The 17,640-nt window shown below is 34.2% G+C and overlaps 3 protein-coding genes across 3 annotated transcripts; 2 read left to right on the top strand and 1 right to left on the bottom strand.

The window, feature by feature from the left end:
* Window positions 1–184: 184 nt before the first annotated feature.
* LOC137805836 (uncharacterized) lies at window positions 185–1,547 on the top strand. The gene is made up of 3 exons (XM_068605745.1): window positions 185–820; window positions 997–1,190; window positions 1,263–1,547. The coding sequence occupies exons 1-2, from the start codon at window positions 358–360 to the stop codon at window positions 1,158–1,160; spliced, it is 627 nt and encodes a 208-aa protein (XP_068461846.1). The 5' UTR covers window positions 185–357; the 3' UTR covers window positions 1,161–1,190; window positions 1,263–1,547.
* A 1,358-nt stretch (window positions 1,548–2,905) lies between these two features.
* On the top strand, window positions 2,906–12,088 carry LOC137806917 (ISWI chromatin-remodeling complex ATPase CHR11-like). The gene is made up of 25 exons (XM_068607304.1): window positions 2,906–3,304; window positions 3,553–3,681; window positions 3,792–3,895; window positions 4,106–4,209; window positions 4,617–4,714; window positions 4,840–5,019; window positions 5,113–5,334; window positions 6,595–6,729; window positions 6,816–7,098; window positions 7,201–7,274; window positions 7,364–7,584; window positions 7,687–7,774; window positions 8,210–8,303; window positions 8,385–8,573; window positions 9,000–9,031; window positions 9,143–9,219; window positions 9,313–9,402; window positions 9,484–9,553; window positions 9,646–9,700; window positions 10,361–10,419; window positions 10,519–10,684; window positions 10,951–11,129; window positions 11,253–11,471; window positions 11,553–11,648; window positions 11,748–12,088. Exons 1-25 carry the CDS (start codon window positions 3,104–3,106, stop codon window positions 11,763–11,765), a joined length of 3,183 nt encoding a protein of 1,060 aa, XP_068463405.1. The 5' UTR covers window positions 2,906–3,103; the 3' UTR covers window positions 11,766–12,088.
* Window positions 12,089–16,671: 4,583 nt separating this feature from the next.
* On the bottom strand, window positions 16,672–17,399 carry LOC137839406 (receptor-like cytoplasmic kinase 185). The gene is made up of 2 exons (XM_068648523.1): window positions 17,049–17,399; window positions 16,672–16,971 (listed from the first exon to the last, which is right to left on the bottom strand). The coding sequence occupies exons 1-2, from the start codon at window positions 17,397–17,399 to the stop codon at window positions 16,672–16,674; spliced, it is 651 nt and encodes a 216-aa protein (XP_068504624.1).
* Window positions 17,400–17,640: the final 241 nt, after the last annotated feature.

Raw genomic sequence — 17,640 nt, 5'->3', positions numbered from 1 at the left:
GAAAAGAACATTGGAATTGTTGCTAGGGTTGAGTGTTCCCTAGTTATTATCATTATATTAATTATTAAAAACATCAATGGCATTGGTCCAAAACAATTGTCATTTTCACAATTGTTCAGCTTTTTTCGATGATAACAACTAAAGTTGTCTATACAAAGACACCGAGAAAAACGGTTTAGCTTCTATTCACATCTATTCATCCATGCAGGCCATTGCTCCACCGCTAAATCATAACCAACATAAAGATCATCTCCTTATAATAATAACTCGATACAGATTCATTCTTCACATCCATCTTCTCTCTTTTCCTCTCTCTATTCGAGTTTTCTTTCCACAACCAATTAATCATACAAAAAAATGGGTTGTGGAAAATCTAAACTCGGTGTTGTTGCCAACAGCACCCTCCTCCAGCACAAGAAATCTAGTGTCAGTTCCAAGGAAACTGATGTACAATCAGTGGACAAAACCAATGATGTTAACATTGACAATGTAAATTTGGAAGTGGAAGAGAAGAACAAAGAAAATGTCAAAGATAAGGATGTTGATGAGTCTAATAAAGATTCTGAGATAGAAAATGTGAAAGAAGAAAAGCCATTGGAGAAGAGCCACGAAGCTGAGGAGAAAACACAGGAAACTGTTGTTGCTGAAGAACCCAAAGAGTCTGTGAAGGACAAGGAAGAACATGAAGTGAAGGATGTTGTTCCTGTTGCTGTTGCAGAAGAGGAACTTCCCGTTGCTGTTGCAGAAGAGGAACTTCCCGTTGCTGTTGCAGAAGAGGAACAACAACCAACGGAACAAAAGGGAGATGGAAATGAGAAAGGTTAAAGGATGACTCTTGAATATGAAAGCTCTTAAATATTTTATTTTACTTGGATTAATTTTATAATTTATCTTTCTTCTGTTTATTCAGAAGTTTGTGGATTTTGATCATGCATAATAACCCCTTGGATGTTTTTTTTCCCTTAAATTTAATTTGTTTACAATTGTGCCTGACAGAGGATGTCAAGGGAGAGACTTTGGTGAAGGAAGAACAAAACAAAGACACAAAAGAAGAGACATTGGTTAAGGAAGAAGAGGTTAAAGAAACAAAAGAGGAGGAGAAGAATTTGGTCACTCAGAAAGAAACTGAAGTTGAAAATGTTTCAACTACAACCTCCTAAATGAACAGAACGATTTGAATTTTTTAACAGGTATGTGGGGCTACTTAACAAGAGTTGGAATGTCCCAAATGTGAATTTGATCGAAATATGTTTGTGTTGCAGACACATGAGACAACCACAAAAGGATGAAATGGAATGAGAGTTACATCACAAGAATGAATTATTCTGGTTGCATTGCAAGTGCAGGGTGTTTCTGGTTCTTATTAGTCATTTTCTAAAACTGATGATTAAGTTGGAAATAGCTTGGATATGGTGCCCAGTGTTCATGTCTATGGTGATTAGCTTTTGTTCATTTTGTGTTCTTCTTATATTGAATTTTTCTTTCCTATGTCCTCTCCCAACATTATACTATTACAATACAATAAACTTCACAAGAGTTACTATTTCCTACATTGTTATACCATCTGAGCTTGCATTCACTGCATAACTTAATTTTTTAAATAATTATTACATAAAAAAAATCTACTTACAACACTACTATTCTTTATTGTTAAGAAAGCAAATTAATGAGTGAATAATATTGATAATCTGGTTGTAAATGCTAAATACTAGAGTACTGATTTAATTAGTTAGATAGTATGAAATATTTTCAAATTTTAAACAAATATAATATCATAATTTTATGCCACCAAAAGTTGAATTAAAATGATATCATAGTAAAATTTTAACATTAAAAGTAAATATAAAACTTTAAATTACGTATACAATTATAATTATGTTAAATTAATAAAATATAATAATATCCATTACAATAACAAGTTTACTTATACACGATAGATTAACATAAATATAAAATTATACAAAAGTAAGATATAAAAAATGTAAATCTATATAAACAACTAAATTATATATGTTATTAAAAGTAATATATAGTTGATGTCAATTTGTAAATTCTATCAAACATATTTTTTACTTTAAAAACATTTTCAATTAAATTAAAAAATAAAAAACTTAACTTCTGGTATTACCAGTTTAAATCAATTTTGTACGTTATTTTTTTATGGTTCTTCATCAGTTAATTTATCCTCACAAATCTTAAAACTACCCATACTTATATGATGAACAACACAGGCACGTTAGAAGAATAACATATTTATTACCATAAAAAAATATATTCATGTAAAGGAAAGTGTTTTTCTTTTATTTGTCCCTAATAATAAATTGATGAGTTTGGCCAAAAAAATTGTCTTGTTAAGTAAATAAGCCTAGAATATTGAGAGTCGGCAACATTTGGAAGTAAAATATAAAATTCAGATAATTGTAAAGTATGTTTTAAACTCTAATATTATAAAAAATACATTTTTATGTGATTTTAGCATTTATATTGTAAAAAATATACAAGTATAAACATTTTCTATTTTACATATATTATTTCTGTTATTATGAAACAATTAAACCATAAACCTAACTTATTCTTTTAACTTATCATAAAAAACAACATGATTAAAATATACAAAAGAAAGCATATATAAAACTAAAAATTGAAAGAAAGTCATGGGTTTTTAGAAGTAGGAGAACTAAACTAGGGAAAAAGTAAAAAAAATCATATCACATATAAAAATAAAAAAGGAAAAATATAATTTAATGTGTAAGTTATATCAACAGACAATTCTGAACAGAAGAAAATCAGAATATAGTTTTTAAGTTGGGCTGAGAAAAGCCCAGAAAGAAAAAAAGGTGTGGCCCATCAAACCAGCCCAAGTACATGAGTGCAAGCGGGAAAATTACGTTTCCGGGATCCCATTATTGGCGCGAAATATTCGGTTGGCTTCCACTTTCTTGGAGCCGCAGATCCCACTATTGAAATCTGACGGTCACAATAACCTTGATCACCCAACCCATAATTTTTCTCATTGCGCTTTAAAATAAGTATTGGCTCGCGCTCGTTTTCTCTCTCTTCTCATAACACTCCTCCCGAAACCCTTGATCTAAAAAAAGTACCAATGGGGAGGCCGTCCAAGGCTCAGGTTTCTAACAACTCAACCTCCGATGAAGAGGAGGAGGACGTCGCCGCCGCTGAAAACCACCAGATCGAAGATGATGATGAGGAGCTTGAAGCTGTGGCGCAATCCGCTAGCTCTGACGAGGACGAGGATGATAATTCCCCTGACGAAGCCGTCGATGACGACGAAGACAATAAGCAGGTAATTCTTAATCCTCTTCTCTGCATTTTCATCTCTGGGGTTCTCTGATTTCGTCTTTTGTTCTGCATTTTCGTCTTTTTTTCTAGACTAGGTTTATTCATTGGCTTTTTCGTATCTTATCCGTTTGCTACTAGTTTGGATTTCGCTTCCTGAGCTGCATTTTGTTGTTTTTGTTTGCTGTGGGGATTTTGTCTCTTTCACGAAGTGTCTGTCCCTTGAAGTGCTTTTTTACTGTTTGGTGGTTTTAGGATGAGAGTACTGTTGATCCTGAAGTTGGCAAGCGTGAGAAGGCCAGGTTGAAAGAAATGCAACAGTTGAAGAAACAGAAGGTTCAGGAGATATTGGACGCTCAAAACTCTACCATTGATGCTGATATGGTTTGTATTGATTGTTCACTGTAAACTACCGGGGATGTTATTTATTTTAATTTTTTATGTTAACTTGTTTTTAAGTAAACTATTGTCATATACTGTCATGTTTGATGCAGAATAATAAAGGAAAAGGCCGATTGAAGTTTCTCCTCCAGCAAACTGAACTGTTTGCCCATTTTGCTAAGGGTGATCAATCTTCTCAAAAGAAAGCAAAAGGAAGGTATTTTCTGCTGTCCTGAATATGTTGTAATTTAATTGAGGAATTGTATTTTATGCCTTGAAATGTTTTTAAATTTTGAAAAATGTTACTAAGTGACAGCAAATAATCACAGGTGGACAAACAATAAGTAGTTGTGAATTGTGGTTTATCTGATGCTGACTTTATGCATTTAAATTAACTTACACTACATTAAATCACTGTCTATTTTAGGGGTCGCCATGCATCAAAGGTCACCGAAGAAGAGGAAGATGAAGAATACCTGAAAGGGGAAGAAGATGGTCTATCCAACACCCGGCTGGTGTCTCAACCTTCATGTAAGCATTCTTTACTTGACCTGCCTACTTGCATGGGCACATCATTCTAATCTAGTGGGAAGAACATTGGATTCCAGCTTTCTGTCATAAATAGGATGCATTGGTTGGCAAAAGAAATTATGCCCGTTCTTTTTTGCTAGTTGTTGAAGGCTTAGTTTCTGGTTAGCTGGTTTTTATATGTTCTAAATCTAACACAGCTTACATACAAACTATTTTTTTTTAAACTTTTGTGTTTTTTCTTCCATTTAATTAGATTCTTGTGTATGTCTATCTAGTATGATGATGTACTGCCCCTGATTTTTACATTTTGGGTTTTGTTTATGTAGCTTGTTGATTTTTTGTATTCATATCTAATGTTCTTGAAGTTTTTGTTCACTTGAATTTGACATGGCTTGTTTGTTCAACAGGTATCCAAGGGAAGATGAGGGATTACCAACTTGCTGGGCTAAACTGGCTGATACGATTGTATGAGAATGGCATAAATGGAATTCTAGCAGATGAAATGGTAGGTGGCAGATGCTTGTCTCAGATAAATCTCATTTAAATGACTGCCTTGTGATGTGTACTTTGATGAAATGAATAGATTTATTAAAAGCTATGATGAAATATAAATAAATATATTGTTTGCAGGGGCTTGGAAAAACCTTGCAAACTATATCTTTGTTAGGCTACTTACATGAGTTCAGAGGAATAAAAGGCCCTCATATGGTAGTTGCTCCAAAATCTACTCTTGGAAATTGGATGAATGAAATTCGTCGCTTCTGTCCTGTTTTACGTGCTATAAAGTTCCTTGGCAACCCTGATGAAAGGGTGAGACTAGCTTTGCTGGACCAAATTATCTGCTTAAAATTACGGTCAATGTTTGCTTCTGACACTTCTGTTTAATGGTTTAAATAATTGCAGAAGCACATAAGAGAAGAGTTACTCGTTGCTGGTAAGTTTGATGTGTGTGTTACAAGTTTTGAAATGGTAATCAAGGAGAAGTCTGCTTTACGGCGATTTAGTTGGCGCTACATTATTATTGATGAGGCACATCGAATCAAGAACGAGAACTCTCTCCTGTCAAAAACAATGAGGCTATACAACACAAACTATCGTCTCCTCATTACTGGCACACCATTACAGGTAGATGAAAATAATGTTGGATGAGTAGATATTCTAGGTTAGATAGGATTAGGAATGAATGCTTTAGAGATAACAGCTGGAACAGCACCCTTTGGTAGAAAAGATTGTTCAAAATTGCCTTGGGTTGATTCAACATGTGTGGAAAAGATCTGCAGGAGCCCTATTAAGGAAAGTAGATCAGATGGAGGATAGCCTAATCACTGTAGGAAGAGATAGACTGGAAAAAAAAACTAGAAGCATAGCCATTAAGAACAGTCTAGCATAATTTATGACAGTATAACGTCGTTTGAGCCATGTTGCCAATGCTAAAGGAATGTGATACGCTTTTTTGTTATCTTTATTATTGTTATAGCATTTTGTATTTAACGTATTGATCTCTTAGAATAGAAATGTCATGATACCAATTCTTTCATACGATTGAATTAAGTACTATCTCGTACGTATGAGGCTAACAAGTCCTCAAATGAAAGATTTTTCTATCTGTTTTCTAATAGATGGTGGGTTGAGTTGTTTAGTTTCTGATTTGTCAGTCTTTTATTTACTTCAATATTTTTGGTTGGATGGAAAGAACTGAATTTTCTCCCAATATATATTTTTGTTATTTCTTCTTCCTTTTTTTAGATATCAGACCCTTATTTTGTGAAACAATATTTTTTGTAAGAATATGCAAAAATTGTATCTACTGCTGCTTAGTATTTGGTCTATTGGCAAATTTTGAAAAGAAAGGTTGTGTACCTCATGTGCATTTGTATTTTTTTGATCTATGTTCATACTATGGTTGTGTAAATAGAAGAGTTGAGTAAATTATAACTTAGTTAAATTGGTAGACTTTTTATTCCTATTTTGTGTTATTTTAATGCTTTGTCTTTCAACCCACACACTGGCCTTCGTTGGATAAACTTTTCCAAAAGGATTTACATGAGAAAAAAAAAAAAAGAAAACATGAAGTAATTCATCAGCTAAAATTAGCTTATGTGTAAGTTAATTTTTGGAAACTCTCTCATACGCTCTAAATTCTTTTTTTCAATAAAATGTGTGCATAAGTAAATTTTAGTTAAGGGAAGATTCATTTCATTTTTTATTTATTTTAGAAGTCCTTTTGAAGAAGTTTGACCAAACAGATCCTTTATATCTTTTAAAAATTAGTTTTGAGGTCTGGGTTATTTTGAAATCTGAATCCTAATTCTCTTTCACTGGTTGCAGTTAATGATGTGAATTTACTTGAGTAATTAATGCGGTTCATTTCTTTTGATGTGGCAGAATAATCTTCATGAACTCTGGGCTCTTCTCAACTTTCTTTTACCTGAAATATTTAGTTCTGCTGAAACTTTTGATGAATGGTTTCAAATCTCTGGTGAAAATGACGAACAAGAAGTTGTTCAACAACTACACAAGGTAAGCCTTTAATCTTCTATCTTTAAGGGGCTATTGTTATAGCATGGTAAATAATAATGATGTGTTATTTTCTGTGTATAATTAAGGTCCTCCGTCCATTTCTCCTTCGAAGGTTGAAGTCAGATGTTGAAAAAGGGCTGCCACCAAAAAAAGAAACCATTCTCAAGGTAGGCATGTCACAAATGCAGAAACAGTATTATAAGGCATTACTGCAGAAGGATCTGGAGGTTGTTAATTCAGGTGGAGAACGGAAACGTCTCCTAAATATTGCGATGCAACTACGAAAATGTTGTAATCACCCGTATCTCTTTCAAGGTGCTGAACCTGGTCCTCCCTTTACAACTGGAGACCATCTCATTACAAATGCTGGTAAGCATTGTTTGCATTAAGAGTACTTTAAAGCCCTTTCTGGCTGATCTATTAGATCTGAGATAATGTCACTTTTCTTTACAAGTAATATTTTATTGGCAGGTAAAATGGTTCTTCTGGATAAGTTACTTCCTAAACTAAAAGAGCGTGATTCTAGGGTCCTTATATTTTCACAGGTCAGTTCTTTGTAAGAAAAAGATTGTTGCAACTTCTTGCTATGACTGTTACTTCATTCAACCTGGTGTATTTGTTCCATTTTCTCCAGATGACTAGGCTGCTAGACATACTTGAAGATTATCTTATTTTTCGAGGATACCAATATTGTCGCATAGATGGTAATACTGGTGGAGAGGATCGGGATGCTTCCATTGAGAACTTCAACAAACCAGGAAGTGAAAAATTTGTTTTCTTGTTGTCTACTCGGGCAGGAGGCCTTGGCATTAATCTTGCTACTGCTGATGTTGTCATTCTTTATGACAGTGACTGGTGAGTATTCTAATTAATTGTGTCAGCAGCAGCCTTTTCATTTGGATTGGTACCATTAGTTCAAGACTAAATGTTTATTGAGAATTGGTGGTTTTATAACAGGAACCCACAAGTTGATCTGCAAGCTCAGGATCGTGCTCATAGGATTGGCCAAAAGAAAGAAGTTCAAGTTTTCCGATTTTGCACTGAGGTTTTCAATTTTTTACTTTATTATCCTGTTTATCAATAGTTAAATTTTTATCTTGAAATCACTGATACTAACACTAGATACAGAAACAAGATGTCACTTGGCTTCTAAAAAATGTTACTTTCTTGCTCTTATGTCACTTCTTCAAGGGATAAAATTAATATATTTCAGCATAAATTAGAAATGCTAAATTAGAATAAAGACACCATGTTTCATAACTAAGCAATTCTAGATACAATAAAATACTAGCAATCCTTGTGTAATCTTGTATTGGCAGAAACTAATTATAAAAATATGTCGCCTAGAAATTATTGAAGATATTCAAAATGTGTTTGGCGCTCTGGTATAACAGCCATTTTAGTTTTAAAGTGCTTCATGGTTTTTACTATCTATCTATCTATCAATTTCTCATTCTTATATCATGGGAATTGCATGCAGTATACAATAGAGGAAAAAGTCATTGAAAGAGCTTACAAAAAGCTTGCACTTGATGCTCTGGTGATTCAGCAAGGCCGATTAGCTGAGCAGAAAAGTAAGGGTTTTCTAGAATTGTTTTATTTTGTTCCAAGATTTATGGATTATATAATGTGGTACAATCTGTTTATGTGTGCAGCTGTAAATAAAGATGAGTTGCTTCAAATGGTTAAATTTGGTGCTGAAATGGTTTTTAGTTCCAAGGACAGTACTATTACAGATGAAGATATTGACAGAATTATTGCGAAAGGAGAGGAAGCAACAGCTGAGCTTGATGCTAAGATGAAAAAATTTACAGAAGATGCTATCAAATTTAAGATGGATGACAGTATGTAACCTTTGTACCCATCAAATTTAAGATTGATAATGTTTAAGATATATATCTTTTTAATTCCTGTTTGCCCATAGGTTTAATGCTTTGTTCTGCACCTTTGTACCCATCATTTAGGCAAGAAAATAAATGCTTTGCGGCATTTTCATTGTGTGGTTCATCCCTTTGAAATGTTATCCTTGTGATGAAATAGTTAACTAATGAAACATGTTCCTTCCTTGTTTTGTATGTTAGTTTTTTTGTTGTAGATACATAAAAGCTACAAGTCAATTTGTATACACTCTTTTCTTTTAGTGAGGCTTCTTTGTTATTAGAATGTGCATACACACGAAAGTTCTTTTTGACTCCTGTTTAGCCATTTAATGTCTCTTTTTAAACTTTATGAAGTTTGAAGTTATTAATGTTTATATTTTCATTTTGTAGCTGCTGAGTTGTATGATTTTGATGATGAGAAGGTAAGTTGACATTTTATCTTTGCTCAATATGAACCATGTCTTTTGCATCGCTTGCCTTTCTCTTGTGTATTTTTAACCAACCTCTGGATGTACTTTTTTCTTTAAATGAAGGATGAAAACAAATTTGATTTTAAAAAAATTGTGAGTGAAAACTGGGTGGAGCCACCAAGAAGAGAACGGAAACGCAAGTAAGTATTGCTCTTCATTCTGTATATTTAGTTATAGAATTTTTGTTGTCACTCTGATTTATAATTGTATTTATCTGGGGGGTATGACTTTAGTTATTCAGAGTCCGACTATTTCAAGCAAACAATGCGTCAAGGTGCTCCAACTAAACCTAAAGAGCCACGCATTCCTAGGATGCCTCAATTGTAAGCTTCTCACAAAAGCCTTTCCTATATTCTTTAGACATAGTGCATTTATTTGAACTGGCTCAATTCTGTTTCCTTCAGGCATGATTTCCAGTTTTTCAACACACAAAGGCTTAGTGAGCTGTATGAAAAGGAAGTTCGCTACCTCATGGTGTGTAACCTAACCTTACTGATTAAACAATTTTAGGTTTAGCTCATTCAACTTGTGCATAACTGGTGCTTATATTGCTTAAAAAAATTCAGCAAACACATCAGAAGAATCAGTTGAAAGACTCCATAGATGTTGATGAACCAGAAGGTATGGAATTACTGAACAGAATGTTGTCTCCTCCCTTATTATGATCTGTGTATAAGTAATTAGGTAGGTACATTACATTCTGTCTCAGGACAGAGGGTAACAAGAGTATTTACTTGGAAGAAAACGGGAATGAAAGTAATTGAGAATGATTTTTGGGAAAGGAGAATTCAAATTTGTAGCATTTGTGAACTGAAAATTATTTGTGGAGAGAATTCTGTTTCTGTGTCATTCAACATTAACAGAAGCATTACGATGCTAGCACTCTGATTCATAGGTTTTATCGATAGGAACTATTGCTGAACTTTTAATATCAATTTTGGAATTTCAGTAGATTAAAGGTTTTGGGTGAAGCTGCAGTTTCTTTTTGGTATGTTTAGAACATGTTTTTGTCTTAAAATCTTAATAGATAACATGGTGTGCAAAATTAGTTTATAATAGTATCAAAAAGATAGATGAAATATGTTTCTAGGAGGCTCATGTGTAATTGTTTATCAGCCTAAAATAAAATGGTTGTTTACATTAAATTTGTATGGCGTCCATGGGAAAAGTTTAATTGTAATTTTTAAATCTAGAGGGGAGAATATAATTTAAGAATCCCTAGGATGTAAACGCAATTTAACCCTTATCACTTCAATGATGCCATGCATGTTAAATTTTTAGAGGTTGGAGATCCATTAACTGCTGAAGAATTAGAAGAGAAGGAACAGTTGCTCGAAGAGGTGAGGAAATTTGCTTTATAATTTATAAACTAGGATTGATACAATTCTATTTATTTATATATATATATATATTTTGATTTTGGTATTCTGTGAACAAAGGGATTTTCATCATGGAGCCGGAAGGATTTTAATGCTTTCATTAGGGCCTGTGAGAAGTATGGCCGAAATGATATAAAAAGTATTGCTTCTGAGATGGAAGGAAAAACTCAGGAGGAGGTCGAAAGATATGCAAAAGTCTTCAAAGAAAGATACAAGGAGTTAAATGGTGAGTTTATCCAATACGACAGTGTAATCTATTATAGAACATTATAAAAGCTAAAAAGTACTCAGCAGAATCTAGTGGGAATTATAAGTGAAAGTTACACTGAAGTTTATTTCTGAATGGCTACGGGTTTGTAATGTGGGCTGTACGGTTTCCCACTAAAATATCAAGTGTCTGATGTGTTAATTTGCCAAATGAGGCTTGAATTTAGTTTTCCCCATTAAAATGTCAAGGGTCTGTCTGATGTGTTATTTACCTGTTGTATGCAGATTATGATAGAATTATTAAAAACATCGAAAGAGGGGAGGCGAGAATATCTCGGAAAGATGAAATCATGAAAGCTATTGGGAAGAAGTTGGACCGCTATAAGAATCCTTGGCTAGAATTGAAGATACAATATGGACAGAACAAAGGGAAGTTATACAACGAAGAATGTGATCGATTCATGGTACAATGTTTTTTTGCTTTCTCCCCCAAATTTGTTTCTTTCGTTTTTTTGGTGATATCCTTATTTAATCTGGTATTCTCCTAACATAATATTGCGTTATCTGACGCTACATTAAATTTTCAGATATGCATGATTCACAAACTTGGCTATGGTAATTGGGATGAGTTGAAGGCAGCTTTTCGTATGTCTCCCTTATTTCGTTTTGATTGGTTTGTCAAGTCTCGCACAACACAGGAACTTACAAGGAGGTGTGACACCCTCATTCGGCTGGTAGAGAAGGAAAATCAAGAGTATGATGAGAGGGAGAGGCAAGCTCGTAAAGAGAAGAAACTCGCGGCCAAGGTTTATATTTTGAACTTATTCGAGTTATACATAACTTACGTTTATCTCAACTGTTGTAACCAAGTTTGACGAACGTTGCAGAGCATGACCCCGTCGAAGCGTTCCATGCCTAGACAGACCGAGAGTCCCTCTTTGAAGAAGCGGAAGCAGTTAACCATGGATGACTATTTAAGCTCGGTATATTTCTTTCTATTTCATGCGTTTTATATTTCATCATCTTAATTAGGCTGAAGTCATTGCGATTTTCCAGAAGCTGACTCTATGGTATTGTTGCAGGGGAAGAAGAAAAAATAAATGGCTGTATGCCCCATATTTTACTTTGGGTAAAGGGACGGATATAGATGATGTGGCGATTTTGATGTGGCCTAGTTTGACATTTCAGGTGATTGCCTGGTGTGACTTCCTAATACAAGTGCTGCTGTCCTCTCCTTATTTTGTAAATTTACTAACACAACCGATAGATTAGATGCCCGTTTTATTTTATTGCACCCAATTTAGCATACCAGTCCTGAACTTGAAATTACTTTAGTTGTACCTTATGCTTTTGTTTCAATAACTAGTCTACTAGATTTGGAAATCGATATTGCTTTAGTTATAATCCACTTAAGTTTGCTGTCTCCCTTTACCATTTGTGACAAAATATGAATAGATGTAACGTTTGTAATTATTTCACAATCCTAGTTAGTAATCGAGTTTCAATCTCGTGTTATATAATTTTGGGATTCTTTTTCGCGGGTATAATAAATCAGTCAGTTCCCAGCAAATTAAAGATTGAATTTTTAATATATTTGTAATTATATTTGGTGCTGATATTTAAACTGGTATTTATTAACATCAAAGTTGTTTTTATTAATATTAAAATTATTATTTTGTTGTCAAATTATTGTTTTAGGCAATAGATTTTTTTTTAATAATAAGTTTGGTGATATTTTTCTCTTAATTATAAACCCAAGTTTGAATTATTAACGATTTAGATTATTATAAAGGAGCTAGTTTTCATCGTGTCAATAACTGTAAGTCCTGTAGTTCTTGCGTTTTGAAGGAGCTCTGCAATCAGTAACACGGGGTCCTAATCTTTCCAGCCACGGTGTACAGTTGGTAAATGATAAGCTGGAGGATGAAGGAACTTTCGACTCTTCCCTTGCTTGTGGATTTAAAATTTCACACTTTCTAATATATTCATATAATTTTAAATTATTTCATTTTTAAATATTTTATTCAAATAAACGACTTAAATAAATATTGCAGTTTTTTGTTTTTTAATCTACTTTTTTTATAATATAAAAACTAAAATCAAAATTTTAAATTATTAAAGTAATTATGATAAAAACCATCATATTAATATGTATATAATGATTGACATATGTTAATATATTTAAAATAATAATGGTAAATCATAATATTAATATGTATACCAAATAGAACTATTAAATGAAAATTATATAAATGGTTTGTATGTGGCGGTTGACAATGTACAATCCAAAATCCTACAATAGAAGTGAAAGAACTGAATGAGAGATTTTTAATTAGCTGTGATCAGTTCAAATTTGCACCCATAATGATTTAAAAGACTAGGTTTATTGTACACCACTTGGTCATTCGTTCTCCATACTTTAGAGCACGGTGGCCGCGGAGAGAAAGGGGGCGACAAAGAGAAGGAGCTATGAATGGAGAAGAAGTTTGCACTAGGAAAGGCAGTGGAAGTGGATTGTGAACCGTGTGAGACCAACTATATATGAGAAGAAAATGTGATGGTCCTAGTAGTTCAATTATAAATGAAGACTTTGAAGAGAATATTCAACCAAAAGTGGAAATTGATGAGGAAGGCTATCCAGGATGACCACTAGATAAGTCATTATTGATTAATTATGAAGATCATGTGACGAGATAATTATGTGATGGTTTGCTAAGTAATGAATATTAATTGAGTGTTTTATGTATGTCTTTGTTGATGGTATTTATTAATTATTGTAGAATCGTGGTGAGCTTAAGGTCGTTTCTCATGGGAAAAAGATGAATAAGTTAGGAGCACCACATGAGCGCATACAAGTTGCAGTAGACATGTCTGACTTAGGTGGTCTCGTTCATGTAAGTTATGAGAATTTAGACAGAGGATTGTTTTGTGCATTTGTAGAGAGGTGACATGCAGAGACAGACACATTTCATTTACCTATTGGGGAGATGACCATCACTCTTGATGATATGTCAAATTTGTTGCATATGTCCATTGTTGGTTAATTTTATACGCACCAGACCTTAGATGCAGATGGGGCGAATGATTTGTTAGTCCCTACGGGTTGACCATGGAGTTGTATATGAAGAGACACAACACTGTCAGGTCTCATGTGTGCCTCAGTTGATTGAGTGATGTGTACGAGGACACATGCTCAAGGAGATTGTAGATTGTAGCTGCCAGAGCTTATTTGCTTCACCTTATTGATTGCACTATCTTCACCAACCAGAGTGCTACTTCGGTGAGTGTGATATACCTGAGGTTTTATGTTGATCTGAGGCTGACTGAGGGGATGTGCTTGGGCAGCAACTACGTTAACCCACATGTATGATAAACTAGTTGATTGTAGCTATGCAAAGACTAGGCAACTAGCTGGTTATGCGACTTTGTTGCACAATTGGATTTATGAGCATTTCTCGTCTATAGACATGAGATGTGTGGTAGAGGAACCCCGTTGTAGGATGTATAAACCAGGGAAAGTTACTTCAGTTGTAGTTGTGCGGTTGCAGCTAGATACAATCACACTACCTTGCATTCGGTTTTCCCTATACGATGAGCACAGGAAAGAATGTCCATTTGAGTGGATATCCTTATTCTTTGGTTATTTGAGGCTTGGAAGTTGGAGACAATTTCACTTTCCAGAACTTTGCAGTATGGATATGTGCAGATGATACACCCATCTGTAGTTAAAGATGACAATCTCACTACAAATGAAGTGGACCAATGATGGTTACATTTCAATGATTATGGACGTAACACCTTATCCTGACACTTGCGTTCAATAGTATATGGAGTGGTTTTGATCGATATCACATCCATATGTCATTGACATGCCTGAGGATGACTGTCTTGTACTCATACCCTTAGAAGCACCTACCCATGGACCAGTTGCAACGCATCCTCAGGAGACAAATCCTGCTCTGGTATGCATGAACCATTAATAATTGTTTCATTTGTGTTGATTTCTATCTAATATTATGACAATCATGGTTGTAGGGTATTTGTCGTACAACCACATAGACATTGCAACCATTACTTAAGAATGATGATTTGGTGGGGGCAGAAAGGAATACAAGCAACCTTGATGTTAGCATGAGGAGCGACGAATGATAGAGCTGTGTATGTCAAGAGGCATTCACATAGGAATGATTGATACATATACTGTATTAGGACAACTGTTTGTTGTAATATTTTGATCCGTGAACGATCTTGCTTGAACTATGACTGTTTGAACTTGAACTATGATTTAATTTTGTTTGAATGTCATTAGGTTTTAATTTTCATTTTTTTTATATTCTTTAAATTGGTTTAGGGTTTTAAATTTTTTCCATTCAAAGTACCAAAATCATGACACTGTGAAATGTATACTCCTTTTTATGAAATTTGTATCCTTCCGGATACGTAAATTTGAAATGATTAGAATAGCTTCTGGATATGAAAATTGGATATGAAAATGCAGGACCATAGTAATGGCTTCCGGATAATGACATCCATAGGCAAAGCATCAACTTCTAGATATCCACATCTGAATACTGACATCCAGTGTTATGGTTGTGACTTCCTGATATGCAAATCCTGAAGCATGAACATTAGTTTGGGATTTTCAAATCCGTAGACAAAGTTGTGTGTATTTGTAAAACTTATAAATGAATGTATTAGAAATCTTATAATTAGAAATCCTAAAACATAAAAAAATAAGTATCTATTACAAATCTTATAATTACAAGCATGTATTATTATAATGTCGTCTAATGGATATTATTTGTGTAAATATTTGTATCCAGCTAGTGTAGTATGATGACCAAGATTGGACCGTGCTGCCCACAATATATTTGTCGGTGGAATTGGACAACCAACTTCCAGCTTCACCTATAAAAGTTATAAATATAAGTTACATAAATTTTGAGTTATCAATATCACTGAGTTTTTAGTTATGACATACCTGGACAAAATGATTCTCATGCACGTACCCAATTGCAATTATTTGATGGTGAGTCAAATTACTTGGTGTTTGGATTCTCAAAGGAAAAATAGTGGATGATTATATCAAAGACAATGAGACAAAAATCACATTATAACGATTAGCAATAACATATCCCATGCAGTGTACCTAAGAGTAATGACTTTGGTCCACCACCACACCAACTTACTACACCACCACCATTTCCACTCAAAACACTCCACCAGAGTAAAACACCTCCTCTATAGCTTTTTTTTGAAAACAAAGATGACAAGGGTACTTTGATATTTTAAATTTTATGTTGGGTACACATTAGAATTGATCATGGAATTAGCCTTTTTAATTTTGAGAAAAAAAAATAAAGAGAGAAGGAGAGTCCAATAGGAGAATAGAAAACATGTATATTTCTTATACCCCATCTTTTTATTGTATTAGATTGTTGTTGGACTCTTAAGATATTTTTTTTTTAAATTTTTTTTATCATAATTTCCACCAGCTTGACAAATTCTTAGTAAACCCAGTTCAATTTTGTCTGGTATTAAAAATTTACAACTTTTTTTAACTCAACCTGACTCAGAATTACTTGTGACAACTCTACAATTTTTCCTTATCAACTCCTAATTATGAGGATAGAATGCCTATTGTCCATGATTGTTTGTTACTATTCTCTCTTCAAGTTGTGTTAGAATCTTTATGATGAATAAGGGAAACAATATACATATAGAACCAACAGTTTCTGTAAAAGCCGAAACAACAAGGGCTCGAACATACACCAGAGATTGTACAAATACAATGTCACAACAATGACACATTGAGGCAAAAATTAGACGGTCGTGTACAGTTGTGTTAAATTGACATTCTATATTATGATTGCATTTAAACGGTCCCATTTTGTTTCTCTATGTCTTTACTTAATCATAAATCCCCTACTAAAAATCCAGCAGATAAATGAATTGCTGTTTAGGTGTGTTTAGTCCCATCTGTAGCATTCAAGCTACTTCAATTTCTCACCCCTTTCTTCCTCTACAGGTTGTGTTTTCACTCCAGGATTCACGTTTCTTTTCTAGTTTATTCAACCAAGTTCCCTTTCTGCCTCGGTGAGACTCATTTGGGTCGTAATACTGTGATTCCAGGTACGTTAGAGCACTAACCACATCCCGTATCACAGGCCTTCTATCAGCATCTTCATGCAAACACATAGCAGCAACAGAAATTGCCTGATGAAGCCCTTCCATTGGAAAATACCCCTTAAGTAGAGGGTCGACCAATCTATGGAACTGGTTACGGTCCTTGAAAATAGGTTCCGCCTTCCAAAACACCAGCAAGACAATTTTAGATCAGATATTACAATACATGAGACGAGATCATAAGGTGAAGAACTTACCCACATAACAAGATTACGCATACCAGGTGAACGAGTCTTGTCAAAGACCTTGCGCCCCGAAATGAGTTCGAGGAGGACCACTCCAAAACCGTAGACATCACATTTCGGAGTTAGGTGACCAGTCACCATATATTCTGGGGCACAGTAACCATATGTTCCCACCTCTCGCGTAGAAACATGACTGCTATCACCAAGGGGACCAAATTTTGCCACCCCAAAATCAGACAACATGGCATGATAACCCTCGCCCAAGAGGATGTTCGATGCTTTGAACTCTCTAAATATCACTGATTGGTCTGCGCAAACATGCAAATACTCCAATCCCTTTGCTGCACCATTTGCTATCTTCATCCTTGTTTTCCAATCAAGGGGTTCCTTGTCAAGAGGAACATCTGCACAAAGACAATCATCAATAATCAAACCTTAATTAATTAATTACATGGAAAAATAGAAAGAATATGCCTGAAATATACATATCTAACCGTATAAATGATCCTCCAAAGACCCCAATGGCATATACTCGTAAACAAGTACCCGCTGATCACGTTCGGAACAGCAACCAATCAATGTCACCAGATTTGGGTGATGTAGG

This window comes from Phaseolus vulgaris, chromosome 3, assembly GCF_000499845.2.
Source record: "Phaseolus vulgaris cultivar G19833 chromosome 3, P. vulgaris v2.0, whole genome shotgun sequence".
In the NCBI taxonomy this organism is placed as follows: domain Eukaryota; kingdom Viridiplantae; phylum Streptophyta; class Magnoliopsida; order Fabales; family Fabaceae; genus Phaseolus; species Phaseolus vulgaris.
This window is presented reverse-complemented; position numbering and strand designations above follow the sequence as displayed.

What these genes read in the sequence shown, in the direction of transcription:
- LOC137806917 (XM_068607304.1), top strand. Translation starts at nt 3,104, where the DNA reads ATGGGGAGGCCGTCCAAGGCTCAGGTTTCTAACAACTCAACCTCCGAT. An exon ending in ACGACGAAGACAATAAGCAG is followed by an intron (nt 3,305 to 3,552) that starts GTAATTCTTAAT and finishes TGGTGGTTTTAG; the next exon opens with GATGAGAGTACTGTTGATCC. An exon ending in GCTGGTGTCTCAACCTTCAT is followed by an intron (nt 4,210 to 4,616) that starts GTAAGCATTCTT and finishes TTTGTTCAACAG; the next exon opens with GTATCCAAGGGAAGATGAGG.
- LOC137805836 (XM_068605745.1), top strand. Translation starts at nt 358, where the DNA reads ATGGGTTGTGGAAAATCTAAACTCGGTGTTGTTGCCAACAGCACCCTC. An exon ending in GGGAGATGGAAATGAGAAAG is followed by an intron (nt 821 to 996) that starts GTTAAAGGATGA and finishes TGTGCCTGACAG; the next exon opens with AGGATGTCAAGGGAGAGACT.
- LOC137839406 (XM_068648523.1), bottom strand. Translation starts at nt 17,399, where the DNA reads ATGAAGATAGCAAATGGTGCAGCAAAGGGATTGGAGTATTTGCATGTT. An exon ending in TGCGTAATCTTGTTATGTGG is followed by an intron (nt 16,972 to 17,048) that starts GTAAGTTCTTCA and finishes GTGTTTTGGAAG; the next exon opens with GCGGAACCTATTTTCAAGGA.